This window comes from Penicillium subrubescens (genome assembly GCF_028828155.1).
Source record: "Penicillium subrubescens strain IBT 31985 chromosome Unknown utg000004l_segment0_segment0, whole genome shotgun sequence".
Classification (NCBI taxonomy): domain Eukaryota; kingdom Fungi; phylum Ascomycota; class Eurotiomycetes; order Eurotiales; family Aspergillaceae; genus Penicillium; species Penicillium subrubescens.
Genome location: NW_026643154.1, coordinates 3209748 through 3223151, shown reverse-complemented (window position 1 = coordinate 3223151; position 13404 = coordinate 3209748). Strand labels below are relative to the sequence as shown.

Below are 13404 nucleotides of genomic sequence, written 5' to 3'. Positions count from 1 at the left end.
TTTACCCTCACCTAGACTACACAGAGAATCTATCTCAAACCCTACTGCCAAGAGCAGAGCTATACCTATCTAGGATAAAGTGCAGCAGGACTGCATATCATCCCTATCTGTAAGAATAGAAATCCAAAATACCTGACAAGACAAATACGGAAGGACGTTTGAATTACGCGTCTCGCAAAAACTGTACATAGGTTTCTGTCGGAGCAATCTGAGACAGTACTGGCTAGTAATCCTGGTAGGAGAATGGGATCGAGGATAGGACCAAGCGGAACCAATATGGGATGCAAAGGTTGATTGATTGAAGAAAGAACGAATATCATGGGGCAGGTTGAAATACCCCATGGATGGTTAGGTACACGGTGTTACGATAGCCGTAATGCCTAGGATACCAAATTACTATACAAAACACAAAGGAAAGTGGTTCACTCGGTATAACCCCTATCTAGTGGTAAGTTACCACTCCATGTCTCGACAATTAAAATGTGAAAAAACAGCTAGCGTTCTCCTCCCTTAACTTCAAGGGTAAGGCCAGCTTTGAAGCACCAAAGTTTCAATGCTGTCGGCACCACAAGTGCCTCGGTCGTTAAATCGGGACTCACAAGCACTGCGAGTAATAGGGGTTTTGATAAGTGCAGGTAGATCCAGGCACGCAGCATGTAGGTCCACTCCAACCCTGGCCAGCGCACTGGCCCCACTTGGCCGAGCACTGCGAGTTTGACAGATCAGCAAGCTATAACACATCCAAACAGATACTCGGACTGTAACTTACATTGCCGGTCCCGGGTGTAGTAGTCGTGCTTGTCGTAGTGCTAGACGAAGTAGTCGTGCTTGTCCTGGTGCCGGACGAAGTAGTTGTGCTTGTCGTGGCGCTCCCACTGGCGGTTATGAAGACCTGCCCACCAATGATTCCGTTCGCCGTAGCCGAGACGATAATCTGCCCTCTGGCCCCCACATTCGCCTTCACAATCGCCAGCACAAGTCCCGAAAATGCGTTGCGGCTCGCGCTCGGGAAGGGCGTGGTGTCGGTGGGGTCGCCGTTGTCCGTTGACACTAGCGTCCCGGGTCCGCTGACGCTGAAGGTGACGACGTTGTTCGCGCGTGGCACCACCGTGCCGGCGCTGTCCACGACCGCCACGCTCACGTACGCCAGGTCCAACCCGTCGCCGGTGATGCTCGCCCGGTCGACCGTTACGCTGAGAGCTGCCGCGTTGCCAGCAGTCTTGCGCGTATCCATGGCCCACTGGTTGCCGTTCTTGTAGGCCACAGCCCGCAGGTCACCGGGGCTGTACGTGACGTTGTCCCAGCGGAAGCGGTAGACGGACTTGCCCAGCCGGTTCTGGCGGCCGGCAGAGACACCGTTGACGAAGAGCTCAACCTGGTCGGCAGAACTGAAGACGTGCACGGGCGTCGTCTGCCCAACGCGCTCAGGCCAGGTCCAGTGCGGAAGGATGTGTACCATAGCAAAGTCGGGCCGCCAGCGGGCCTGATAGATGTAGAAGCGGTCTTTCTTAAAGCCGGCCAGGTCGACAATCCCGAAGTAGGAGCTGCGCGCCCCTGGGTTGCCGCTATAGGGCGTCGGCTCGCCGATGTAGTCGAAGCCCGTCCACGTGAACTCGCCGGCCACGAAGGGGAAGTTATCCTGCGCCGCAAAGACTTGGTCTGGGCTGCCGCCCCAGCCCGGGTTTTCGAGTTCGTAGGCGCTGACCCACATGTGGCTGCTGTCGGACCCGCCGCTGTTATAGTACGTCTGGCCGTTGCTGCTGGTTACGGGGAAGATGTAGGTTCCACGGCTGCTGATACACGATGCCGTCTCTGTGCCCCATATCATCTTGTTGGGGAACGTGCTGTGGAAACTGCCGTAGGCGCCATACTCGCCCTGGTAGTTCAGGCCCTCGATGTCGATCACGTTCGCCAGCGGCGCCGTGGGCCCGGCTGAGTTCATGGCAGAGGTGGACTGGCGCGTGGGATCTTCGGACTTGACAATATCATGCAGCTCCTGGCCCTCCGAGCCGCCCTGGCTGGTCGACTGCTCCGGGATCTCGTTTCCAATACTCCAAGCTACGACTGAGGGGTGGTTGCGGTCGCGCCGCACGAATGCGCGCAAGTCTGGCTCATGCCAGTCAGAGTAGAGAAGGTGGTAGTCGTTTGACGTCTTGCCCTGCGACCAGCAGTCGAAAGCCTCGTCGAGGACCATGAAGCCCATGCTGTCGGCCAGGTCGAGTAACTCCGGCGCAGGCGGGTTGTGCGATGTCCGTAGAGCGTTTGAGCCCATCTCCTGCAGGGTCTGCAGTTGACGTTGAAGGGCCCTGATGTTGATGGCAGTGCCGATGGAGCCCTGGTCGTGGTGGTTACAAGTGCCCTGTACGTATACATGCTGTCCATTGACCAGGAGGCCTATATTCCGGTCGTATGTGAGGGAGCGAATACCGAACTTGGTCTCATAGGTGTCAATAACAGTACCGCCGGCGGACAAGGTCGTGACAGCCACGTAAAGGTTCGGTGTCTGGGCCGGCGGTGGACCCCAGAGGCGAGGGTTGGAGATGGTGACGGATCCGCTGACCGACTGCTTCGCGCCGGCGTTGACGCTGACAGTAGTCGTCTGGAACGAGGCCACCACGGCTGTCCCGGCTGTTCCAGTGCTCTGGTCGATGGTATAGACATTCGTGCTCACATCGACTTGACGAGTCACATTGCCATTGTTCTCGACCTGCACTACCAGGTTCACCGTCGCCGAACTCGAAGACACGGAAGGAGTCGTGATATACGTGCCCCACTGAGCCACGTGCGTCTTATCCACCTTGACAAGCCACAAGTTCCTGTAAATGCCAGCTCCGGGATACCAGCGGGAGTTGTCCTCCGCGTTATCCAGGCGCACGGCGAGGATGTTGTTTCCGGCCTGCAGATACGGCGTCAGGTCCAAACGCCACGAGGCATACCCGTACGGCCAACCACCCAGTAGATTCCCGTTCAGCCACACCGCCGCGTACGACATGGCCCCGTCGACGTCCAGGAAAATGGACTTGGTGCCGTCCACGTCGTCCGCCGTCGCAACGAGGTTCCGCCGGTACCAACCCACCCCGTTCGTGGGCAGCCGGCCCATGCCGCCACTGATGCCCGGCGCGTTGAAGGGGCCTGCAATAGCCCAGTCATGGGGCAGGTCGACGCTCTGCCAGCTGGCGTCGTTGAAGGACGCCTGGATGTACTGAACATTGCTGCCGGGAGGCGTTCCCGATGGGGCCTGGTGCTTGGCACCGTTGACGATGAAGTCGTTAGCTAGTGGCAGCATCCATGGACTGAGCGTGCTGTACGATAGCGAGTCCGGGTTGGATGAGAAGCGCGAGAACTTCCATCCGGCATTGAGGCTGCTGCGGTTGCGGCCAGAGGTTGTGGCTGCCGTGGCCCATCCGGCCGATGCTAAGAACAGAATGGGTAACAGAATGACCATGATGACCGTGTCCCTTGGGCTAGGTAGAAGCACGCATGTACCCATGGGAAATATCCCAGAAGCCTGATGTGGAAATTATGCCTCTTATACACGCCGCGGCTGCTGGGCATAATAGCAGGGATGTATCAGATTTACCGCTCCACCAAGAAAATGCATGATTGCGGGTAATCTTGCGGGTAAATCCTGATAGTTATATTCTAACTTCTGCTAAGACGCCCCGCTGCTACCGCGGGGAATGTGGAGCTCCGCTCTCCGTATAGTACATCCGGCTAAGACGTGTATAGTACTGCAATGTAGACCAGATTGATGCCGGTTTGAGGAATCCGGATTTCAAAAAGTGGCGGTAGTTTGTAGATGTTTGAAATGTGAACTTCAAAGGGACGCCAGAGCAGGGCACGTTCCGTCGACCCCGCAAAAGCCCGTACCGACTGCACAACCATAGATGCGACTGTGCATGGACCAGTTGCAGCAGCTACCAGAAGAACATTGCAACGAACGCCCCCTCTCACCAAGACATCTAGCAAGCTGAATTCGCTTGCAGCATGATCAACAGCAAGGTTACTAAATTTGTGCTGGCGGGTCATAGTTCCGATATGGCTGGACTCATCGATTGAAATATGGTCGGAACTTGCCCTCCACGATGGGCAAAAAGACTGAGCTACCACCTTTGAAGCCCATGACGGCGGCGGAGTCAGAGCTGGTCAAAGAGACGGGCATGGAGGTGGTAAACTCAAATTTTGGCTCGATTTGTCGCGGTCGTACCCGGAAGAAAGAGGCCTCTCTGACCCACAAATCGGCGTTAAGCCCATCCGGCCTCTGCAGGGTGGGAGCTGTTCATGCAAACATATGTGCTCTGCTACTGTATGTAGGTTAATTGGCATACGCAAAACAACGCGGAATCCCTGCACCTGTCCAACTGTTCCGGAGATTTCCCTTTTGTGGAGTAGGAGGATATCGGATGACTTGGCATTGCCAACAAGGTTTGAGTCGCTTTGTTTCCTAGGGGTGGTATTATTCCATGACATGGAGTCGTCGTATACCGCAACTTTCAACGTTGGTTTCATCGTCGTCGAACCCGCCATGGATGGCTATGTCTGTTATCTGGGTCTCTGGCAGGTAGGGACTTGGGACCGGATTACCTCACTTCGGCCCACAGCTGGCTTGATCCGGAGACGCTGTTGGAACAGTGATTCGAAGGGAAACTGTCCGATAGAGAGGAGTACGAATTCATGGGGAACTGTCGGATAGAGCGGTGTGAGACAGGAGGTTTAGCGCACGATCCTCGAGAACGTACAGGAAGACGGCGGTTTGTCTGAGACAGGCCTTCGAGAGCCACTTCCGACAACAGTAGAGCGCTCAAGGGCAGGGCTCGACAGACTCGTGGGGCACGTCGTCTATGGTAGTACGGTTGATATCATTACAATAATTACGCGTCCTTGAGGGCGCAATTCTAGCGGCAAACGGTGATTCTTACATACCTGGAGGATACGTGGATCCCTGTCGTTCAACAGTGCGCTATCTGCTTTGTCAACAAGGTGCTTGACTTCGGCTAACGGACCACCTCTCTCCTGTTGAAAAATCAAAAATTATCGAGGACTTGTTGAAGTCCTCCTTGCTTTTATAAGACTATATAAGATAAGCAATCTGTCCCTGTCACGTTCACCTCAAGTCACGGGTTTGGGGGTTCCGTGACGCGAGGACTGTATACCTTCCTATGACTCTGCAAGGTTGGCTGCGTGCTACGGAGGCACCACAAGCTGTACTCGCAGCTCTTAGTGGTCTCCAACTCACTCATGATGTCGACGACGTTCGGCATGGGCAATGACATGCTTTAAGTTACGGGGAACAGGAACCGGCTGCCGTACCTGTACGATTTGCTCGAATGGGTCATTTAAAGTTGGCCGGACGGAGCAACGAGATTTAATTCGTGAGGCGACGTAGACTCTGTCTTGATGCAACGAATACTGAAGACCTAGACCGTTTTGATATCTTGTGAACCTTCGTCCTTCCTCTCACTTACCCCGAGAAGGGGGGGAGGCCGGCGGACGTGGGTTTGGTCTTCCTCCTGCCCGTGCCTTACGTAGGATTATTGTATTCTTCTAGTCCCTGGAGATATATCCTCCTAGATCTTCCTGTCTCCGCGTTGGCTTTCCTTGCCTGCCGTCTCCTGTCCTTCCTCACATAGCGTCCTCCCTTCTTGCCCCTAACAGGGTGCTTTGCTTATGGTGCGCGCGACCCTAGCTGTCCCCACAGTATAAGACATGTGACGACTGCCGCTAGAGGGCTGCGCACAGAAGATGCCTTAAGTCTCGCCTGTTAGCTCCTGTTCATGAACGGGCATCCGTTCCTTTACCGGCTCCTCCTAACGCCCCCGAAATCTCCGCACTGGGTGAGCGCTGCTCAGAGTGTTGCCGACTGTGGTATTCTGTTCAGTTTAAGACTTGCGACACCTGTCGCGGAAAGAATCGTCGGAATATATTGAATCATCTGCTCACAGCTCGGCCCGGGCTTATTCCGATAAGTAGCATGGCCTTTCCCTTGCCTGGATCGCCCTCGACCCAGAGCAGCCGACTTTTGTCGTCATTGCGCCATCGTTGGAAGTCCGGGTGGCCGAGGATCCATTTGTACGAGCCCTCCAGGAGGCCGCCTTTGGTGTTCTTGATCCGCTCTTTATCATCGCGGGGGTTGGTCAGGCGCAGGTCGTTTAAGCATTTGTCATTTGCCTCCTTGAAATTGTCCCCTGGTTGACTCCGAGTTTGGAATCCCTGATTATTGTTTCCTGAAAAGTTTACGGTGTTGTCCGGAGCCATTCTTGAGGAGGCCGGCGTTGGGCGTTGTGGGGTGGTAGTTGGGCTGTGTTTGCGAAACTCACGAAGGCGATAGAAGGAGCCGTCACGTGTAATTCAGGAAGGCCAGTCAGACAACGTCCCCCTTCCTTGGCGGTTCCACTTACCGTGGCATCCCGTACTATATTTAAAAATTGCCTACAAATTGCCGGACCATGACTATACATAATGTCGGAGAGGAATGTGGTAGATATGGCAGATATGGTAGGATAAAGAGGAGTCGGGCTTGCAGGAGCGGGGGCTCCTGGAGCTTCAGAAGTGACAGACGGAGAGGAACAATCCACTGTTCCCTCGAACGCAAGTTACGCAACCCCTAGTGTGGGTCGGGCCGCCTCGAGGAACCGTGGTCCAGAACAATCGAGATGTGCCAAGCTAAAAACCACAAAGGCCCGTTGCTAGGAGATCAGGCCCACATATGGAGTACATCTCGTCGCCCTCTCATCCCCATCCATTGCCCAAACGCTTCTCACAACACCGCCTGTTCCTCACTACTCGAAACGCTTAGACAGCATGATATCGGTATCATCAATTGCGACGTTGGCGACGGCGAGATTCACCGGGAAATTCACGAAGTCAAGGACACAAATCGTGGCAAAAAATATTGGGCAGGGCTGCGCCGATAAATTACTCGTGGAATGAAAAGTACTATCCGTGCCCTTCGTTACTCTGCGGCCCACCCATCCGCTACCGCGTATTGCTTATCAACACGCTTAGCGAGGGGTATCGCAAATCCACATATTGACAATATCTGCTAGATATCTAACTACTTGTACTAGATCTAATACTCTTACTATCAAGTCTACGCGAATAAGCTGTGTAAGAACGACTTATTCCTTAGCACTAACTTTTGTGATCCAAGATGGGGGCAAAGGGTGCATGAGGAGTTTCTTCACAGATGTATCAGGTCATTAATGAATCAGCCAAAAAAAATCTTGGCTTGCAAATAGAACTTAGCAGGGGTGGTACATTTCAGGTTGTGGCTATCTGGACTTGTTTGTTATTGTGATCCTGGTTCTTTTACCAGACATTGTGTGCCAGAGATCCTTTCTGTGGGTACGTAGCAGTCCAGCCCGCAGATCCGCACTAGAATGGGGTTAGTGCACTGAGACACCGAGATTCACCGAAGCTAAAATGCACTTTCGGGACTCAAGACGAGATCAATTCTCCGTTGATCCGTGGATCATTTGTCCTGGGCGATCACAAATACTTTAGCTACGCAGGTTGAAGAGAACGATCCATTTGGAAATTTTGATAAATGTCGATCCCCATGACGTCAGCCACAATCCTCCAGCAACATTGAAACAGCCACCTCGAGGGGTTGGCATTCCATGCCAATGACTATAAATATCTCTCACCCTGCTTTTCTGAGCCAGTCTCTCAATCCTTCATTCACAACCACCCACCATGAAGCTCACTCTCCTTACCATGCTCAGCGCACTTAGCGTTACCTGGGCCATTCCATGTGAGTTTGTATCCTATGGCCGCACTTTGCTGATCGCCCGTTACTAACATGATGCTCTGCGCTTCTCTCTAGTTACAAGTGGCGCAGACAATGTTCTAGCTCGCCGTGATGCTGAATGTGACTTTTGTAAAGATGTCAATGGTCGCATGATTCAGGAAATTGGTAATTTCCGCACGGAAGAGAAAATTGTCAGCACATTGGAAAATATTTGCTCGCTTTATAAGAGAAGCGAACAGTCCAAATGTGATAATTTCATTGAGAAGAACGCCAACGAGTTGATTCATATTTTGGTTGAAGAAAGCGACCCTAGCGCTGCTTGCACACTCCTTGGATCCTGTGTTTAATTTAAGCATGATGTTGTGAAAATGATCCTGTTGCGATCCTGTATGTGAATACTATCTGTGAACCCTGTGTTAGAGATATCTTGCGGGCTTGCATCAGAAATTGAAAACGCTCTTGTTGCTACTAGTTCGAGCGTGTTCTCAGTGTACTAGCGCACGTAAAAGTGAAAGGTCAGAGCTTGCTGCTAATCCCACTGCTAGCTAGCTAGCTGAATGTATAACTTGATCTGACTGGCCGAGATCTAGGACGTTGTGATGTATGTATATGTTACGGACCCTGTGACATAGGCTATCTAGATCGTGACTGTTCCTGGGAGACAAACACTGGACTAAGGTTATCACTATCCTAGAGAAGCCTTCTCCCCTGATGGTCAATTCTTCCTTATTGTACATGACAAACAAACTTGCCTATAGAAATCACCAGAGGCCTATGGCGGACGACAGCGATGATATTGATCACAATACTACGTTGAACCGTAAGGATCAAGGTCGACACGATTGCAGAGTGTATGTCTGGCGCAAAGCAGCTCATGGGTGGGTCGCAGCGCAACGAAGGGCACGGATATACCTCTTCTCTAGCGGGAGGATCTGCAGACCGCTAAACAGCTGAAAGTTCAATAGTGTACTATTAAAGCGCGAATAATTAATAGCAATAGTTAACTAACTAGTTAACGTTAGTTAGTCTGGTCCGTATGTGACTAAGCTCGCGAGATTCCACTGATATAATAGGAGACACGGCTACTAACTAGTTAGTGGGTACTTTTATTTATCCACACTGGCATCTCCACGTGACAAATATATGGGACTGAAAGCAAACGACCCCGCGTTCTGTTTGATACCTAATAGTGAATTCTGTGAACTATCTGATGTTCTCCTGCTTCAGTATATCTGTGCTAGTTTGCTATACTCTGGCCAAATATTTAGACTGGCTACTCTTAGTGCGATTGGACCCTCGGACTCGCTTATATGAATGCAACTGTTGCGAATATTGAACACCTTCAGGATGTGAAGAATATCACGTGTAAATCTTCTCCAAAAACCTGTACGCGAGTAGCTTTCGAGGATATGTCAGGCATTTTCTTTTGCAATTATGTGAGTAAGATCGAGGATATACCTCTTATTGGCAGATTCTTATGGTAACTAGAATGAAAAACTAATTGAGACAAAGTGTGGAAATCTTATTGACCCGGCAACGAAGTTGTTAAAGAAGTGTCAGCTCCAAGGTCACTACAGCTATGGCGCGTTTGTTGGCTCGATCCAAAACGGGACAGGCTCGAGCGGGGGATCCTAGGTCTCGTATTACTTGCGTATCGCTGGAGAATGGTGGAACTGGTAGCTTATCTATTTCTTGAATTTTATGCGCTGAGTCGGAGAATGATACTGGGCATGACGCAGTACTTCTTGCCTAGCCTAGTGAACAGTTTTTGAAGTCAAATTGTTTGGATTGCTGTACTCTGCCCTAGTTGAATAGCACTTTTCCTCCTATTTCACCGGACCTATGCCCATTATTCTTTATCACAAGGGTGTCTTTTTCCGGTCGCGTATTTATAGCCTATTCCCTCTAAATCACTGGATCTTTTTTCTCGCGTTCGTTATTCTTAACTCGGCTATTATCAAGGCATAGACTATTCGTAGAGCACAGCCCTGCTAGTGCGGATCGGACATTATTCTCCTAGGCAGAAATGCTTTGTACCGACGAATGAAAATGGTCAGCAAGTTGCGAGACCTCTAGAAGCCCTTCGGAAGAGTTGGATTGCCGGTTCTTATGAAGGATCTCTAGGTCTTCCCTTATGTTAGCCACTAAGTCTTGTAACCGCTTGAAAAGACTATGACAAGTGCTATAGTATGTATATTCGCCTTGTTGATGTCTGCTATATTGCTCAATGCACTTGATGGAATGTGGTAGGCCGGAGAAGGGCCAAGATCTTAAGATAGAATTCCGTTAACAAATTCGCCACGCCAAAATAGGCCAAGGATGAATAATTGGTAAATCTTGGAGGAATGGAATTTTAAGTTGCTGTAGGAATGAAGAATTCGTTCCACGGCTCGTGGAGATATGTAACAAAAACCGAGAAGCCTTAGCTATGAACCCGGACGGTTAAACAGCTACATATAGGAGCGTCTAAGACAGAGTTTTGGTCTGTGAACATGGCATTTGTCAAAATCGGAAAATTCCTATCCGGAACATGGCAAGTGTAGGTGCATCAGATGACCCGTAAAGCTGCATGCTAGTGTTGAAGGTGGTAGATGTGGCATTCTATTATTCTCCAACCTCTCGATCTTGACCCCATCGAATTCCCCTTACCATTCCCGATCCTAGGAACCACGACCGAATCTTCACACCCCAGATGTATAATGGAATCCACATTATCAAAACAGCCGCACAGATGCCAGCCAATGTCCCAAACGAGCTCACATATCCGGCAGAATCAATCCATGGATTTGTGTAAAATAATGAGTGAGAGTTTACCAAACCCCTTACGGCCACGGTTTCTTACGAGTCTCTTCTCATTCTTAGAATCATCATTTATGCTGTAGAACTATCACATTGTAGATCATATACTATAGCTTGAGACTTCAAAATGTCAGAAAAGGTTTTTTTTACTAAAGGTCACCATTTTCAAGGACTGGCTGCGTTGCGCAGTGAATAACTCCCCCTGCAAGCGGCAGCCCAGTCACACGCACCGGTTGCACTACGCGATCTGGACATAAGGTTTGGAAGAGGGCCAATGCTTCCTGATCCCGTTGGACGTCTCCAAATTGAGGCAGGATCAAACCACCATTGACAAAATAACAATTCACATAGTTCGTCGCCGGTTCGTCATACGTCAAATTTCCAAAGACCTTGGGGTTAGGTTCATCGATAACACGAACCTCAAAAGAGCGTCCCTTTGCATCCGTCGCACCCCGTAGTATAGCTTGGATCTCCTCGTAGACCTCAATCCATGCTCTCGGAGCGCTAGGATGGGGGCGGGAGAGTACCACGACGCCTGGTCGAATGAAGGTGACCTCAGCATCGGCGTGGACATCTGTCACGTCAAGACCTTTACGGCCAGGAAACCAGACAATCTTATCAACACCAAGTAAGCGATATAGTTCGTTTTCAATATCAGAACGAGACATTCCAGGGTTTCGATTCTCGTTGAGAATGCTGCTCTCTGTGGCTAACAGCGTCCCATCCCCATCTGCGACCAACGCGCCCCCTTCAAGGCAGACCTTGGATTCAATGAGCGTGACTGAACAAGGTGATTGGTCGAATTCAATGACATGTTTTGCGAATGTTGCATTTTCTTCGAGCTGCGCAGGTTGCATAAATGGCCACTCGAGCCCATCGCAGGCGCGATCGTCATCTCCGATCGCGTCCTTGCGCCCCCACTCGCTAAAGCGAAAATTGATCGCAAAGCGGCCCTTCTGGTCACTTTTATCAAAAGGTTCAACGTAGACTGGGCCTGTATCCCGAACCCAGAGGTGATTTGTCAGAAATGGAATAATGGATATATTGGACCTGTTGCTGGGGTATTTGGTATTGGTTTGTTCCACGAGAGCTTGCGCTTTCGAGACATCTTCTGGACGAGTGAACAGCCTGACGGGCTCGAAATGAGAGATGGCAGAGGCTAGACTAGCAATGTCAAGGCATGCGCTATCATAGTATGCTGCGGCAATGGAGTAGATTGAGGGGAACCCCAAGATCGTTGCTGTGTGGCGAGAAGTTTCGCTTGGTAGCCGGAACCTTGCAGCAGCTTTGGCTACATTGATCATCATTATGAAGGTTTTATTTAGTGAAGCTTTCAAAAAGTGATTTAAATCAGTGCGGTGTGGAGAGTATTCGAGGCCCAGACACGTCGGACCTCCCTCTTTTGTATGAAAGAGCGGACCTTAGTCCGCAACTTGTCCACAACTTGTCCATGCTGCGAGCCTTCCCACTGAAGCCAAGACTTCCGTGGTGACTCATCACAGCACCAGATCTAACTAAGTTAAGTTAGTTAGTTAGTTAACTTAGTCAACTAACACATGAGCGGGACACCCGGATGAGCGGGACACCCCAAAACACCATACTAAATGCAATATTTCACAACTTCAAATTACAGCGCTTAAGGCTGGTTATATGATCTTATGGTACCTTAGTATTGAATGTATTCTACTAGATATTTTTATAAGCTCGAGAAATATTATGTGGTGCAATCACATAGATATATATATCTACCTTGATCGATCGGAGTATATTTTTGGTAATATAGGTAAACAATCATTTCCTGAATAAATAAGGAATACTATGCAAGTTCTTATACCAGGAAATCATAGTAATCTTAGAATCAAGCAAGCCAACATTCTCGTTGTTGATATATTATGGCCTAAATATTCGCGTTTAGTATGGTGTTCTGGGTGTCCCGCTCAGGCGGGAATTACGTTAGACAGAAGATTAATTAAACCTTATTAGCTTACCTGCGTGGCATGCATTGTAGGGGAGTTATTTTTTTTTATAAAGGAAATAATCCAAGCGGCCATCCTCAGCGTGCACAGCGTTGAAAGCCTCCTTCTCCGACTCGATTATGTTGATGGCTCTCATAAAATTGTTGGATGCCGATGGATGGATGTTGAGAAGTCCCGCCTTTATCCGAGCCCGACGTCGACCCACACCTTTTCCCCCTTCCCACCATCATCCCGACACGTCTTAGAATGAACTCGCTCAATAGGGCGCCTCCTCCATATTGTCCCGATACCGATTGGTCAGAAGGCAAAAACATGCGAGCCTCTCTAAGTACCAAATTCCCGTTGAATGGTTGAAGGCCAGTTTTCTTCATTTCCAACCCATTGATCTCTGTCATGACTGTGATACCCACTGAGGGGCGATTCGAGCATCACTAGAGCGGTCTAGGTCTCGAGCAACCTGAAACCCGAATCTCATGGAGATTCACAAGCCAAGGCCAGAACTGGACCCAAAAGGCTTATGAGTGAGCCATTCAGAAATTCCCTGGCGGTCTTGAAGAATTCTATCAATTTGAATCAAACAATGCCGTCCTCGTCCCATGGCCTAGCTCCCCTCTAAGCTCGGGGTAACAAGCAAAAGTCCGCGTACGGGTATGGGGATCTGGTGACCAAACTCCATCCGCGTGGTCTGATACCAGTACGGTTGAATATGGCCTGCTAAGTCCACAAGATTGGAAATGTCAATTGATTGAGCTGTCCGAGCCTCAAGATATCGATAAGCCAAAACGCCCTGTTTGGTTCCGACGACGGTTGGAAATTCCACCGATTAAACGTGTCCAAAAGGCGAGACACTATATTACCAGTTTGGGTCTTTACCATGCC

At 50.2% G+C, this 13404-nt stretch overlaps 6 protein-coding genes across 6 annotated transcripts; 1 reads left to right on the top strand and 5 right to left on the bottom strand.

The window, feature by feature from the left end:
• Positions 1-278: 278 nt before the first annotated feature.
• N7473_006200 (uncharacterized protein) lies at positions 279-3445 on the bottom strand (the record flags this gene model as incomplete). The annotated part of the gene is made up of 2 exons (XM_057152140.1): positions 279-706; positions 770-3445. 2 exons carry the CDS (start codon positions 3443-3445, stop codon positions 596-598), a joined length of 2787 nt encoding a protein of 928 aa, XP_057009945.1. The 3' UTR covers positions 279-595.
• A 603-nt stretch (positions 3446-4048) lies between these two features.
• N7473_006199 (uncharacterized protein) lies at positions 4049-4527 on the bottom strand (the record flags this gene model as incomplete). The annotated part of the gene is made up of 2 exons (XM_057152139.1): positions 4049-4275; positions 4329-4527. 2 exons carry the CDS (start codon positions 4525-4527, stop codon positions 4049-4051), a joined length of 426 nt encoding a protein of 141 aa, XP_057009944.1.
• A 344-nt stretch (positions 4528-4871) lies between these two features.
• Positions 4872-5273, bottom strand: N7473_006198 (uncharacterized protein; the record flags this gene model as incomplete). The annotated part of the gene is made up of 3 exons (XM_057152138.1): positions 4872-4895; positions 4924-5013; positions 5154-5273. The coding sequence occupies 3 exons, from the start codon at positions 5271-5273 to the stop codon at positions 4872-4874; spliced, it is 234 nt and encodes a 77-aa protein (XP_057009943.1).
• Positions 5274-5928: 655 nt separating this feature from the next.
• On the bottom strand, positions 5929-6255 carry N7473_006197 (Pfs NACHT and WD domain protein; the record flags this gene model as incomplete). The annotated part of the gene is made up of 1 exon (XM_057152137.1): positions 5929-6255. One exon carries the CDS (start codon positions 6253-6255, stop codon positions 5929-5931), a length of 327 nt encoding a protein of 108 aa, XP_057009942.1.
• Positions 6256-7468: 1213 nt separating this feature from the next.
• N7473_006196 (saposin domain-containing protein) lies at positions 7469-8424 on the top strand. Its single transcript, XM_057152136.1, has 3 exons — positions 7469-7753; positions 7826-8265; positions 8341-8424. The coding sequence occupies exons 1-2, from the start codon at positions 7696-7698 to the stop codon at positions 8095-8097; spliced, it is 330 nt and encodes a 109-aa protein (XP_057009941.1). The 5' UTR covers positions 7469-7695; the 3' UTR covers positions 8098-8265; positions 8341-8424.
• A 2274-nt stretch (positions 8425-10698) lies between these two features.
• N7473_006195 (agmatine deiminase family protein) lies at positions 10699-11856 on the bottom strand (the record flags this gene model as incomplete). Its single annotated transcript, XM_057152135.1, has 1 exon — positions 10699-11856. The coding sequence occupies one exon, from the start codon at positions 11854-11856 to the stop codon at positions 10699-10701; it is 1158 nt and encodes a 385-aa protein (XP_057009940.1).
• Between the last annotated feature and the right edge of the window lie 1548 nt (positions 11857-13404).